Consider the following 13,219-nt stretch of genomic DNA (forward strand, 5'->3'; position numbering starts at 1 on the left):
GCCTCTCCCAATTCAGATGTTACAGAGAAATAGAGCTGGGTATCGTCAGCATACTGCTGACACCTCGCCCCAAAGCTCCTGAGGACCGCTCCCAAGGGCTTCATATAGATGTTAAACAGCATGGAGAACAAGATGGTACCCTGTGACATCCCACAGCACAACTGCCAGGGGGCCGAAAGACAGTCACCCAATGCGACCCTGGAGATAGGATCAGAACCACTGTAAAACAGTGCCTCCAATACCCATCTCACCAAGTCGGCCCAGAAGGATACCATGGTCAATGGTATCAAAAGCCACTGAGAGATCAAGTAAGAATAACAACTCTGGACTCTCCTTTCACATCTGTGCATATCAGCCTCTGGCTTCCATTCCGCTTTGACTCAGTGGTGTCATTACTTGTCTGTTGTTCTTCCCCAGTAGCTCAGTGAGTGCCTTCTGACCTGGGGGTCTCATCTTCCAGCACTATCTTGTGTTGCAGATTGGATACTCTGTTCATAGGGTTTCCATGGTAAGAGGTATTCAGAGGTGGTCTACCATTGCCTTCCTCTGAGTTTGGATGCATCTTAGTCTGGTGTCTCAGCTTTGAGCATTCCACCTTGGGTGCCCCTGCTAGAAGTCTAGCCTCATGGTCTAGACTCCTGACAGCATTGCTGTCAGCTTCTTGGACACTCTCAAATCCCTTCACCACATTAAGGTGTGCATCCTAGAGGAGCTGGTCGTATGAAAGTTAAAAAGCAAGAGTTATGCAAATTCCAGCCTTGTAATTTCTAGAGAAGTCTAGAAAGGGCTGGATCTTGCTGCCATTCTATAGATCTCAGTACCATTGCAGAGCAGGAATATTTTATGAAGAGCTTGATCCTGATGATCAAAAACTATTTTGAATTTTGCCTGTTCTGAAATACTGTTTGCACAATTTGTTACTTAGTTGTAGTATAGCCCACACCAGATTCTGTTTTATGCCTTCCTTTGTTCTTGATTACAGCTTCAGTTCTGGGTTTTCTCACATTAAATGTTGTGCCTTATAAGAAAATATAGGCTTTCCTGCAATTGGTCTGGATGAAAGGATCTGGGGTCCATCTTCTCAGCTGTCATACCAGTCTTCCTCCTTGTTTCATTTTGTTCATCAGTTCACCTTTACACCTTGCACATTTTGTCTGTGGATTCATTTGTAAGCAAAAGCTAAATCCAGTCATTTTAAGATTCCCCATTAACCTTTTTGGGTAAAGTTTTTGGTACATTGCATTTAATGTATCGAAGGGATGTAATGTATCGTTGGGCTGCCCTTGAAGACAGTTCGGAAACTACAGTTAGTCCAGAATGCAGCGGCCAGATTGTTGATGCGGACAAGAAGGTCCGCTCATATTACACCCGTTCTGGCTCGTCTGCACTGGCTTCCTATTTGTTTCCGGGCTAAATTCAAAGTGCTGGTTTTGACCTATAAAGCCTTACACAGCATGGGACCGCAATACCTGGTGGAGCGCCTCTCCCAGTATGAAACTACCCGTACACTGCGCTCAACATCTAAGGCCCTCCTCCGAGTACCATCCCATCGAGAAGCTCGGAGGGTGGTGACTAGAAATAGGGCCTTTTCGGTTGTGGCTCCCGAACCATGGAATGGTCTCTCCGATGAGGTGCGCCTGGCGCCGACGCTGCTATCTTTTCGGCACCAGGTGAAAACCTTTTTATATTCCCAGACATTTTAATGTGTATTATTATATGTATTGTTGTATTTTGCTACTGTTTGATTATTTTTGTTTACCTTTGTTGGTTTGATTCTATTGTTTTATTGTATTTATATATTCCTGATTGCTTTATTCTATGTACACCGCCCAGAGAGCCCTTGGGCTTAGGGCGGTATATAAATTAAATTAAATAAAATAAATGTATAGATGCAATTGCAGAAATTCATTTTAGGGAAAATATTTAAAGCCTACATTTCTGTAAGGTTAAAAACTACATTAAATACCAGAATAATGAGAAACATCACAAAATGAAATGTGACAAGTTTGTTGGATCTGAACACAGTTTGAAGTCACGTTCCTGGAAAATGCCTTGGACAGATAAATCTGGCACAGATATAGGACTAAACTAGAAAAAGACAATTTCTGTTATTATCAACATCTATCTATTCTGATCTATTTGTGAGCATGATGATAAAATTTTGTTGTTTATGACAGGTTAACATTCTGCATCCATGAATAACAAATTGAGGATTAATGTTGACATCGTTTGCAGTGCATCCATTTGTTTTAAAAATGTCAGAATCTGAAATATTGACTCCATTTCTATCTTCCTCCCGTGTTCTGCATATAGCTGGTATAGCACAGTAGGGAGGACAGCCTGGCTGGGAGTCCAGAGTCTGTGAGTTCAAATCCCCGCTCATGTCTCCTGGGTGTAAAGGGCCAGCTAAAGTTCACCCCCACAGTGAGTGGCTCAGGGGTTACGTGCCCTGCCACCTGTGCAGCCGTGGGCAAGCTGCATAGTCCCAGCTGGCAGTTGCGGACAAGGAAGGGGCTGGCTTGTGCAGCTGTGGCAAGCTGAGCAGGCCCTAGCCAGCTGGGCAGGACTAACCTCAGAGGGAGGCAATGGTAACCCCCTTCTGCATACCGCTTACCATGAACACCCTATTCACAGGGTTGCCGTTTACTTACAAATAGCCGCCGCCGTGATCACATTACGCCGGTGTTAGTTCATCTACACTGGCTTCCAGTTGCTTTCCGGGCCCAATTCAAGGTGTTGGTATTAACCTTTAAAGCCCTATACGGTCTCAGCCCAGTTTACCTGAAGGAGCACCTCCAGTACCACCAACTTAGCCGCCTGACTAGATCAGCCACGCAGGGCCTTCTCTCAGTACCACCAACGAAAACAGCTAGGTTGGTGGGAACTAGGGAGAGGGCATTTTCAGTGGCGGCCCCCACTATCTGGAACTCCCTCCCGTTCGATCTTCGACATGCCCCTTCCCTGGATGCATTTCGCCGAGCATTAAAAACCTGGCTCTTTGGACAGGCCTTCGGGACCTCCGGGGTGGGCTAAGCTTTTATCACTATTACTGAATGTCCGTTGTTTACATACTGTTTTATGCTGTAATTTAATCCTTTATTGTTGACTGTATTGTATTGCTATGTATTTTAAATCGTATTTTAAATTGTATTTTACTGGAATTTAATTGTGTACGTCGCCTAGAGTGGCCTTGGCCAGATAGGTGACACAAAAATTAAATTATTATTATTAAATTATTATTATTATTATTATTGCCATTAGTCGGGATGGACTTGAAGGCAGTCCATTTCCATTTCCCTGTGTTCTGCAAGGTTTAGAAAAAATACACAGCAGTGTTTCTTCTATCACTTCCCCCCCCCCCATTTCTACTGGGTTTTATAGCACTGGGATTGTGAAATGATCTGTTTTTAATTTGGAACATAATAGTGTTTAAACAATATGTAGAATGATTAGGCTGTTTGAAATGCAGCATAACTGATAATGAATGTCATCTTTTTGAAGCACCTACAATAAGTGTGGTGTGTAGAAGAGAGAAAATAAAGGAAGCCCTTGCACACAGACTTCAAGTCTACAGGACAGGAAATAAGAGGACAAAGGGGGAGGCTGGTAGGAGTGGGATTCAAATAAGAAAGTGCAGGTGGACAGAGCTAGTGTTGACTGATAATCTCAAGAAAGTTTGGAGAAAAGATGTGATTGAAAAAGGAAGTTATCATTCCACATCCATAATTAAAAATCAGAGCATTTAATTGTGCAGAAGGAAGGGGGATTAAAAATTGTATTTTGCCTCCTTTTGTACAGAGAGATGAGCAAGAAAAATGGAAAGGGTTGTAGACAGGCTTGTTTCTTCCTGTCCCCTCTTTTTTTCCCCTGCCTCCCCATTTTTGCACAGTGGAACAGATAGATTATCTGTGGAATGCATTAGAGAAGGAAGCTATTGCGAGTTAACATTTTGCCTTTTTTCAGGTGCTGATAAAACATTTTACATGTACTTGCCTAATGCATGTTTCCAGCCACTTGTATCATTCATGCACTAAAGAACTGGTATTGGCAGGGAGTCCCCTAATGCATGTCCATGTAAAGCATCTGTGGCATATGTTTAGGCAGGATGATATTGCAATGTCCCCTCCTCAAGGCTTTGGTATATTTCCACTTTCATTGCTTTTGTATGTTCATATAATAGTTAATCAGGTTTTGAGTAATTTAACATGGTCTTAAAGATCTTTTGCGATGTTGGTCATTCTGTGCCAGTTACAAACTGACAATGCATTTGTGAATGAGAAATTTTGTATTCTAATATTTTCTTTGTAACACTGTGCAAATTATGACCTGCAGATGATTACAGGTCTGTTCAGTATTTTTGTGGATCATTTACCTCTCTGAAATAACTGGAATTAAGAGCCAGTAGGGTATAATTGTGCCCTGAGGCTGCAATCCTAACTCCCCAGCTGGGAGTAGCAGGGCTGAATGGAATGGCAGAACCTTCACCACATCTGTAAGCCCTGCTGCTTCTGCCAGCTAGGACAGAACATGAGCAGCCGTGAAAATGCCATTTTTCACAGTGGCAACTCCAATCTGGCACAGTAGGAGGCCTGGTTCAGGCCCATCGCTGGTGGCTAGACAAGCTGAGAATCTAGTGGATCCTTGGCCAGACTAGCTCTGTACCCTCCCTAGCTCTGTACCCTCCCTATCCCCGAAACACCTTATTTTGGAATTTATGTTGGCTACAACTGGTGGGGATTCCACTGGCAGTAGCTTCTACTCAGTCATGCTTTTGGTGGGCACAGTGGGGACCTCTGCCACAGTGGAACTGGGTGGAGGGACACATAACTGCCACATTCTGATTCCCTAGAGTAGGGCAGATGGTTAGGAGTGCTCTGTAAATTAACTTTCTATGAAAGAGTATAGTATCTCTAGTTGGAAGCTAAGTTAACCGCGACTGATATGTTTCTGGATATTTTAAATTATTTTATAAGGTTTCCTTTTAAAAACAGGTGTATATATATATCAGTTTAAGTTTAGGCTGAAGACCTTTTGCTGGTTAAAGTTACTTAACTTCTAATTCTGCAAGATCCCCACAATCATTTCTTCAGTACAAATTGATGAATTCATGTATCTTTTTTTAGCAGCGCAATCCTGTGTTTCTTCTCTTAGCTATCTAGTGTTTTTGATTAAACAGTTGTTTTCTCAACTGTCATTCAAAGGCTGCTCTTAAGAACTTACATTGAATTGTATATTTTTCTCAAGAAAATAAAAATAAATAGGATATAAAAATAAAATAGTGAATCAAGGACAGAGAATCTATGCTCTTTCAAAAATCTTTTTCATTGTAACTGTTCTTAAAATATATGTCTAAGTCACTAAGTAGACAATATGAAAAGAACATTGGAAATTACTGGCTTAGGAGAGGTCTATATGTTTTCACCTTGGAGAGCTTTAGCCCCAGGAATGTTTAGGCTTGGATTCTGTATTTCTGTTTCAGTTACATAATGAAGAAGATTCCCACAATCCCCCCTCAATCTAGAGCCCCTTGCACTATATCCGTCATAATTCCCCAAAGTCCCCCAACTCAAGGACCTGATGGAGGGGGCACAGAGGGTTGCAGTGGCAAAGCCATGAACTGTGAACATGAATTCTGTTCTGTTCATGAAAGGAAAGTTAGGACCCAAGCACTAACTTCTACTTCTTATAAATGTAAATTGTATAAAAGTTCTTAGAAATGTATAACTATTGACTATTGAAATCCTGATTGTCTGGATCTGTTAAGCACTGAGAATTATGAGAATTGTAAACCTCATGGTTAGAAAGCTGAAAAATGAACATGTGTAACCTTACTATCTAGCCATGTACAAATTAGTACATTATACACTGTTTTCCATGGATATTTTAAGTCATGCAAGATCCTAAATAATTTGGCCACGAAAAAGAGCAAGGTGGAAGCAATCAAACATGCAGATTGTAGTCTGTATGTTTAATGGATATTCTGTAATTCAGGTATGGACAACCTGTGGCCCTGCAGATTTTGTTAGACTTCAACTTTCATCATTCCTGACTGTTAGCCATACTGGCTGGAGCTAATGGGAGTTTGAGTCCAACAGCAGGATCACAGATTGCCCACTCCTAAATTACAGTATATCTATTAAACATGTAGACTGCAATCCTATACCCATGTGCCTGAGTCTAAGTCATATTGAACTTAGTCGGGTTTACTTTTGGGTAGACATGTATAGGATTGCACTACTAACAGACCTACAGAGCAATCCAACTCAGGGGAAGCCAGCATAAGTGGTACTGGCACAAGAGAAGCCGGCATAAATTTCTACCACATCCATTTGCCGTTTAGGAGTCTCTGGGTTGGCTGAAAGCTGGCTCAGCCTGAAACTGCCCACAGGGACCAAAAAGTGAAAGCCTGCTCTCCCAGATAGCCCTACCAGGGAGTAAGCCCTCTCTACTGACTTCTGTTGTATTTATTTTCTGAGACTAACCTTTTCCCCAGTGTAACTTTTGCCTGCATTGAGACTTGCAGAAGTGCTCCAAACATGAGTTGGATGTGGCCTAAGTCCCCTCACCTCAACCTCTCCTCCTACATACCCCAGGAACACCCCTTTTTCAGAATTTACGCTGGCTTACACTGGCTTCACTTATGCCAGTCTCGGCTGAGCTGGCTGAGCTGGGCTGAGGGATGTACACCAGGATAGCCCAGCTGAACCAGAGCCCAGCTGGCTCAGCTGGAGATCTGCTACATCCAACTTCCCTCAGCCTGGCATAAATGTGAGTTGGATTGCATCTTTAGGCTGCAAAGCTGTACCTGTGAGTATGGCCCATTAAACAGTTTTGAATTGCATGGTTAGAAACTGGATTCTTTAGCCATGTGTTTGCATGTCATCAAGGAGTCCAATGTGTAATGGTAAGCAAAATATAATGAATATTGTATCTCTGTTTTTCAACCTACAGAGCGCTGAACAGATTTTGGCTTTGTGTCCACATTTCCGCGCATCTCAGGTAAACAGTATGGAAGGACTAAAGAACATACCCCCTCTAAAGCCATTGGCACGTCAACTTACTGATGCAGATAGACTTAGGAAGGTCATCCAAGAACTTATGGATACAGAAAAATCTTACGTAAAGGTAATACAAATGTTTTACCATGTTCATTTTTCTTCATAGTACTTATGTGGTTGAAATAATTTATTTTCCTCTGTGTTTTAGCTGCTGCTTTCCATATATTAATTGGCAATATTTGCCTTTTATGTGATGTCCCACCATCTTTTATGAGTATTCTCTCATGACTAAAAAATTCAAGATTTGGAGGGCATAGATTTCCCAAAGGCTTTCCTATCTATGCTTTTACAGTTTCCTCTTGCAATTGCAGTTCCTTCCACCTTGGGTGACTCTGTGTTGCGTGCACATGCAGAAACTTCGCAGTGCAGACCTTTATGCCTCTTTCCCTCTCCACCAGATTCCAAGTCTAGTAAATTTAAATCTTTTCCCTTTCTATAATCCACCAAAAGAGTGACAATAGCGAGTCAGTTTAACATGTGGTAAGTGGAAGATGATTATGGGATGTATTCAGCTAACTCGTTGCACTAGAGTGGAAGCCAGCACAATGATTCCCACTAGTGCAACAAGACTTTACCCTCCTTCTGCCCTGCGTGCCCCCCAGATCTACTCCAGATCTACTCTACTTCTCTCCATGGGGGAGAAGATCATTCCATCAGGGCAGCAGAAATACTTGCACCAGTGGAACAATCTCCTTCGCACTGCATTGCATACAATCTTAAGTCTTGCAGCTTAATTTTCTTTAGCTTATTTTCCATCATTCTCAAGGATCTTAAACTTTCATTTATAAAGTTCACTGTACATGTTCTTTTGAAGGCATTCTGTTGACAGTATTGAAATGCATGAAAGTTAATGCCCAGTATGCCAAGAATCATCAAATCGGCTTTGTGTGAAACATGTCTGTCTGGATACAGATATTTATGATTTTGTGAGAGGTGGTATAGCACAGTGATTAAGAGACTGAGCTTTGGAACTCACTAAGGGCTTGTCCACATTTGAGCATTATTTAGCTGTTAATCTACTGTTTCCCCATTCAAATTAAACCGAAGTAGTCCACATTGACACATATTTGGATATGTATATGAGGAGCAACTTTAGTCTTTCCTGTTCATACCAGGAGGCATTCCCTTTTGTGTTTATCCCCACCTTCTGATTTGTTCATTGTATTATGCCGATTAAGTATTGACAGGGCATGCACACAGATAGCTGCACAGGCACCCTTTTTTTTAATTGCCGCCCAGGAAATGCACAAAAGCACACAGTCAGGCTAGTGTAAATTCACTTGTGTAGTTTTCTGGTTTTATGCAAATCTGAGGGATCAAAAGAAAAAAAACCTCAATAAGGCTAGGCTTATTTAGGAGCCTGCCAGAAATATTTGCGAGCACTGCCAAAAAAGAAATGAAAGCATTGAGAAGCAATGGGCGTGGAAATGGGAGTAGCAGAAAATGACAATTGATCTACCACCCAAAAACACTGAAACAAATTGCCTGTGACCCCAAGTGGAGCAGTTTGGAGCCTCATATTCCCCATCGTATTGGATTATCCCTGTACTGGGTAAATCCAAATTTCCAGGGGAAAAGGTGTTTAAGAGTAACATCATGTGGATTACGCAGATTATATGGGAATGTAAACAGCTGCAAACACACAGTAAACTCCGGTGTGGACAAGCCCTAAGTAGCCAGAGGCAAACAGTTCTTCTCAGCCTCAGCCCTCCATCTGCAATATGGGATGATAATATTTACTGAATTTATAGGACTATTGCGAGGATTACATCATAATATATGTGAATGCTTGAACACAAAAACTGTTATGTAAGTGGTACATATTTGTTGTATTTCTTTAGTGTTTATTGTTAGTTATTGATACTGTTATTGTTTCTGTCATCGGTGCGACTTTCAGTAGTATGAATGAAGCTTACAGAACAGAAATAGTATTGTAGACCTTCAGATCGGGCACCTGGATCACTATTGCATAACAATTACTCACCATGGCCAGTTTCAGAACATAATGCTAAATTATGGTTTAGTATTATAGGGATGAGTCATGTTTCTCCCATCCTCTTTGCTAATCTTTTGCACATATGAGATTGAAAGCTTACTTTTGTTTTAAAACTAATCATAGTTCTCTGTGAACTCTTTACCCGTGGAACTCTGGTTCATTCTAACTCTGGTTTATTAACTAACAATATTGATGAGTTGACATCACAGGAAACTATGGTTAGTTCTATAGCAAAAGTTTTCAGTCTTCTCATGCGCAAAGTAAAAAAGATAGGGGAACAGGGCATGAGCTTGATGCTTCTACAGCTCTGTTTCCATAATACTGAAACATGGTTTAGTGATAAGTAATGAACCAGGCCCAAGAACCTGCCTAAAGAGCGCTTGGAGACATTAGCTTAGTAAAATGGTGTCATAACCTGGTTGCTTTTTATGTTTTACAGTAGGGGTAGGTAACCTGTGGCACTCCAGTTATTGGTGAACTACAATTCTCATCATTCCTGATCATTGGTCATGCTGGGTGGGGATGATGGAGTTGTAGTCCAACAGCACCTGGAGGTTGAATCCTCTGCTTCAGAGGATTCATGTTCACATATACGAAGTCTTTTTTTTTAATGCTGTTATGTTCCATAGTTGCCTGTGCTATCCATAGTAGGAGTGTTACAATGACAGAGTTCAAACAATAGCACTAGAATAATAGTTTGGATCCCAGTTAAAAGTATTTCTCATTAGTTTTATGCCCATGTGAATGTTAGCAAAGTATTATTGTTTAACTGGTGTAAAGCTGTGCAATTTTGGTGCCTTAATAGGACCTGAGCTGCCTCTTCCAATTATACTTGGAACCTCTTCAAAGTGAGACCTTCCTCACTCAAGATGAGGTGAGAGAATTTTGTTTTTGTTGTTTTAACTGCTTTCCAATCTTTTGCAATGTTATAGGTCCTTTTATCATATCAGACATGAACGAAAATGCATACTGTGTTTTTTGATGAGCTGCATTTATCGCGTCTTAGTTACAAAAGTTGACTGCACTTCTGATGACTATGTTTCTAATACATCTTTATTTCAAAAACCATTTAGTCTTCCACATGAGCACCAAAACTATTAGGAGACAAATTCATTAATGTTACATGTCTCCTGGTTTGCTCTAGCAACCTATGGATGGGTGGCATACTCTTCGGTAATATTACTGCAAAGTACAAACAATTCACATTGTCCATGTTTGATTCTTTCCCCTCCCTCCAAATGTAGATGGAGTCTTTGTTTGGTAGTCTGCCAGAGATGCTGGATTTTCAAAAGGTATTTTTAGAGACCCTTGAAGATGGCATTTCCTCCTGCTCCGATTTTAGTGTCCTTGAAACACCTTCTCAGTTCCGGGTAAGTACAAAATCTTTTTTTTTTACAATAATTTTTATTCAAATTTTCATAAAACATACAAAACAAAATCATAAAACATTCAAAGACAAAAAACAAAACAAAACAAAAATGATTAAACAAAAAAATAAAATGTTGACTTCCCATTTGTCGCAGATCAAATCAGTTATAGGTCTACAATATATAACAATCCTGTCTCTTAAATTATATTATAAAATCACTTTCCTCCAGTAGTTATCTTAATTAATCATCAAATCTCATAAACATTACTTTATTCTTTCCACAAAAAGTCAAATAGAGGTTTCAATTCTTTAAGAAATATATCTATCAATTTTTCTCCAAATAAACATGTCGATTAATCCATCTCGTTAATAATAATAATAATCTTATTGTCATAACCATAGTCCAAATAAACATATCGATTAATCCATCTCATCAAAATCTGTTAGGTCCAATAATTTCAATAGCCATTATTCCATTATCCATATTAATTCCATCTTCCATCTTCAATAGTCCTGTTAAGTCCAGTAATTTCAGTGTCCAATCTTCCATTATCAGTATTCCATAATAATCTTGCTGTCATAGCCATAGTCATATAATAAGAGTCTGATGGGAATTTCCTCTATCCCAAATATTTTCTTGCCATCAATTCTGAATAAGTTGCTGAAATATTGTTGTAAAGTCATATCTGTGTTCTTCTTTTTTACAAAATGCACTGGCTCATCTCTTGAGAGTTTTTCCATTGTCACATGGCTGCAGTTAATTCCATAGATTTTCTCTATATCAAGCTCCATCACGTCATTCCAGTCCAGAAGATTATCCAAGCCATTGATAACTTTATCTCTAATATCTTCATTAATTTCTTCAGAGATAACGTTAAATTCCAAACAGTAGATTTTATTTCTAATATCCATAAACTCCAGATCTTTTTCCAATTCCACATTTGTTCCAATCTCCAGGGCTTGTATCTTCCCTTTATTTTTTCTTTTCTCATCTCTGATCTCATTCTCCTCTCTCACAGGATCCCCTATTTCTTTAAGCTCCTGCGTCATTTTGCTCAGTTCAATTTTCAGCTCCTTACTGCCCTGTCACAGGGTTTGTTTCGTTATCTCAATCTCATCCATTATTTTCTGAAACATAATTACTTCCAGATTCTCAGCCACTTTCTTGATTGCCATTTTTAAAACCACGAAAACAAAACAAAACAAAAATAAAGAAGAACCACTTCTTATTTCAGCAACAATTGGGTTAATATTCCAGGCTTGATGACATCACAGTATAAACAGAGCAGCCTGCCTTATCTCTCTATGTTCAAGAACACAAAACAAATTTAGTTCCCAGCATCAAAACAGTTAGTGGCGTCGTGAAGAAGCAGATTCGTCAAAATAAAATAGACCAAAAAGAGAATAGTCCCAGACAATATAATGTTCCTTGGAATAGAAATCCCTCTTCTGTTTATATCTTTAGAATGCACTTCCAGGACAGCTTTTTGCAATAGAAACAGAGATAAGCTGTTAATTTCGTGAATAACAGAGAAGAGTTATAGCTCACCCAGAAGTTCTTTAAAGCTGATTCATTTGACAAATCTCTTTTTGCTGCAACAATTTAAACCAAGTAAAAAAAATAATAGAAAGAAGGGTGCTTGCCTGTTAGTCGGTTTTCTCTTTGAAGAAAAGATAAACGTATCGCATTAATCAGATAGAGCTTGTTCGGAAGTCCGTCCGGCATTGCTGGCTGGACCTTTTCTCATAAATTAATGAAATCCAGTCCTCCCAACAAAACCAGGCTTTTGAGGTTGATCTCTACGTTTCTCCCTGCCCGGGAGAAATTTCATCAGTCAAAAAAAAAATGTTCTGACTGATTTATATCTGAATAAGCTTCTTTTGAGGCGGGAGCCCGTCTCAAAAGCAGGCACAAGCGAAGTCACCCTTCCCGGAAGTCCGTAAGTACAAAATCTTGAAAAAATACTTGAAAGTGCATTTTGTTAGTAAAGCTTTCATTTTGCTTCTTTTCCTGCTTCCTTTCCTTCTCTTCAACTTTTTTTTTTTGCTTGCATAAAAGCTAAACCACCCAGAGGTGAAGCTGTTCTGACATTGGCTCAGTTTGCATGTAATGTTAAACTATGATTTAGCATTGCATGTACAAGTCTCTATTAGTCTATGTGAAGTGTTGGGCTCCCACATTCCTCATCCTGCTCCCATGTAGCAGGATTTCTGAGGAGTTTAGTTTCTCTTTCAAACAATCAGGATCCATACTTAAAAGGAGCAATGACTAGTTAAACAAGTCATTGTTAGAACAGGATGCTGGACTGGATGGACCACTGGCCTGATCCAGCAGGCTCTTCTTATGTTCTTAAGAAAAAGAAAGAAAAAAGTAATAGCATTACTTAAACAAATCATATAAAACATTTGACAATGCTTCATGTGTATTGTTTTCATACTCTTAGGAACTCTAAATATCTCTCCTGACACCAAATCTTGAGGTTACCAATGCATGAATCACAGTGGCCAGACCATCCCTGTCTAGGAACATAATTGACCCAACACTTGTACCTGGAAAAAGCACTCTCTGAGCCTCCATCGACAAAGATGGATTCAGGAGAAGCCCCCCCCCCAATTCCAAACCTGTACTTTTAGAGGAGTACATCCCCATCCAAAACAGGCAACTGGCCAATCTCCCGGACTTGGGAACCTCCTACCCCAGTGCCTCTGTCTTCCCACTGTTTATTTGTTTGTTTATTGAACTTATATCCCTCCCTTCATCCCAGAAAGAACCCAGGGGAGCCTTCATCTAGTCTG

The 13,219-nt window shown here is 40.0% G+C and overlaps 1 protein-coding gene across 12 annotated transcripts in view; it reads left to right on the forward strand.

The window, feature by feature from the left end:
* Nucleotides 1–13,219, forward strand: part of TIAM2 (TIAM Rac1 associated GEF 2) — a 274,765-nt gene that overhangs the window by 233,620 nt on the left and 27,926 nt on the right. For all 12 annotated transcript variants that reach the window (XM_061624187.1, XM_061624191.1, XM_061624185.1 and 9 more), the window contains 3 exons: nt 6,952–7,125; nt 9,860–9,928; nt 10,299–10,424. In XM_061624187.1, coding sequence (XP_061480171.1) covers nt 6,952–7,125; nt 9,860–9,928; nt 10,299–10,424 — 369 coding nt within the window. The remainder of the gene's footprint in view (nt 1–6,951; nt 7,126–9,859; nt 9,929–10,298; nt 10,425–13,219) is intronic.

The sequence above is a fragment of the Rhineura floridana genome, chromosome 4, assembly GCF_030035675.1.
Source record: "Rhineura floridana isolate rRhiFlo1 chromosome 4, rRhiFlo1.hap2, whole genome shotgun sequence".
Lineage (NCBI taxonomy): Eukaryota > Metazoa > Chordata > Lepidosauria > Squamata > Rhineuridae > Rhineura > Rhineura floridana.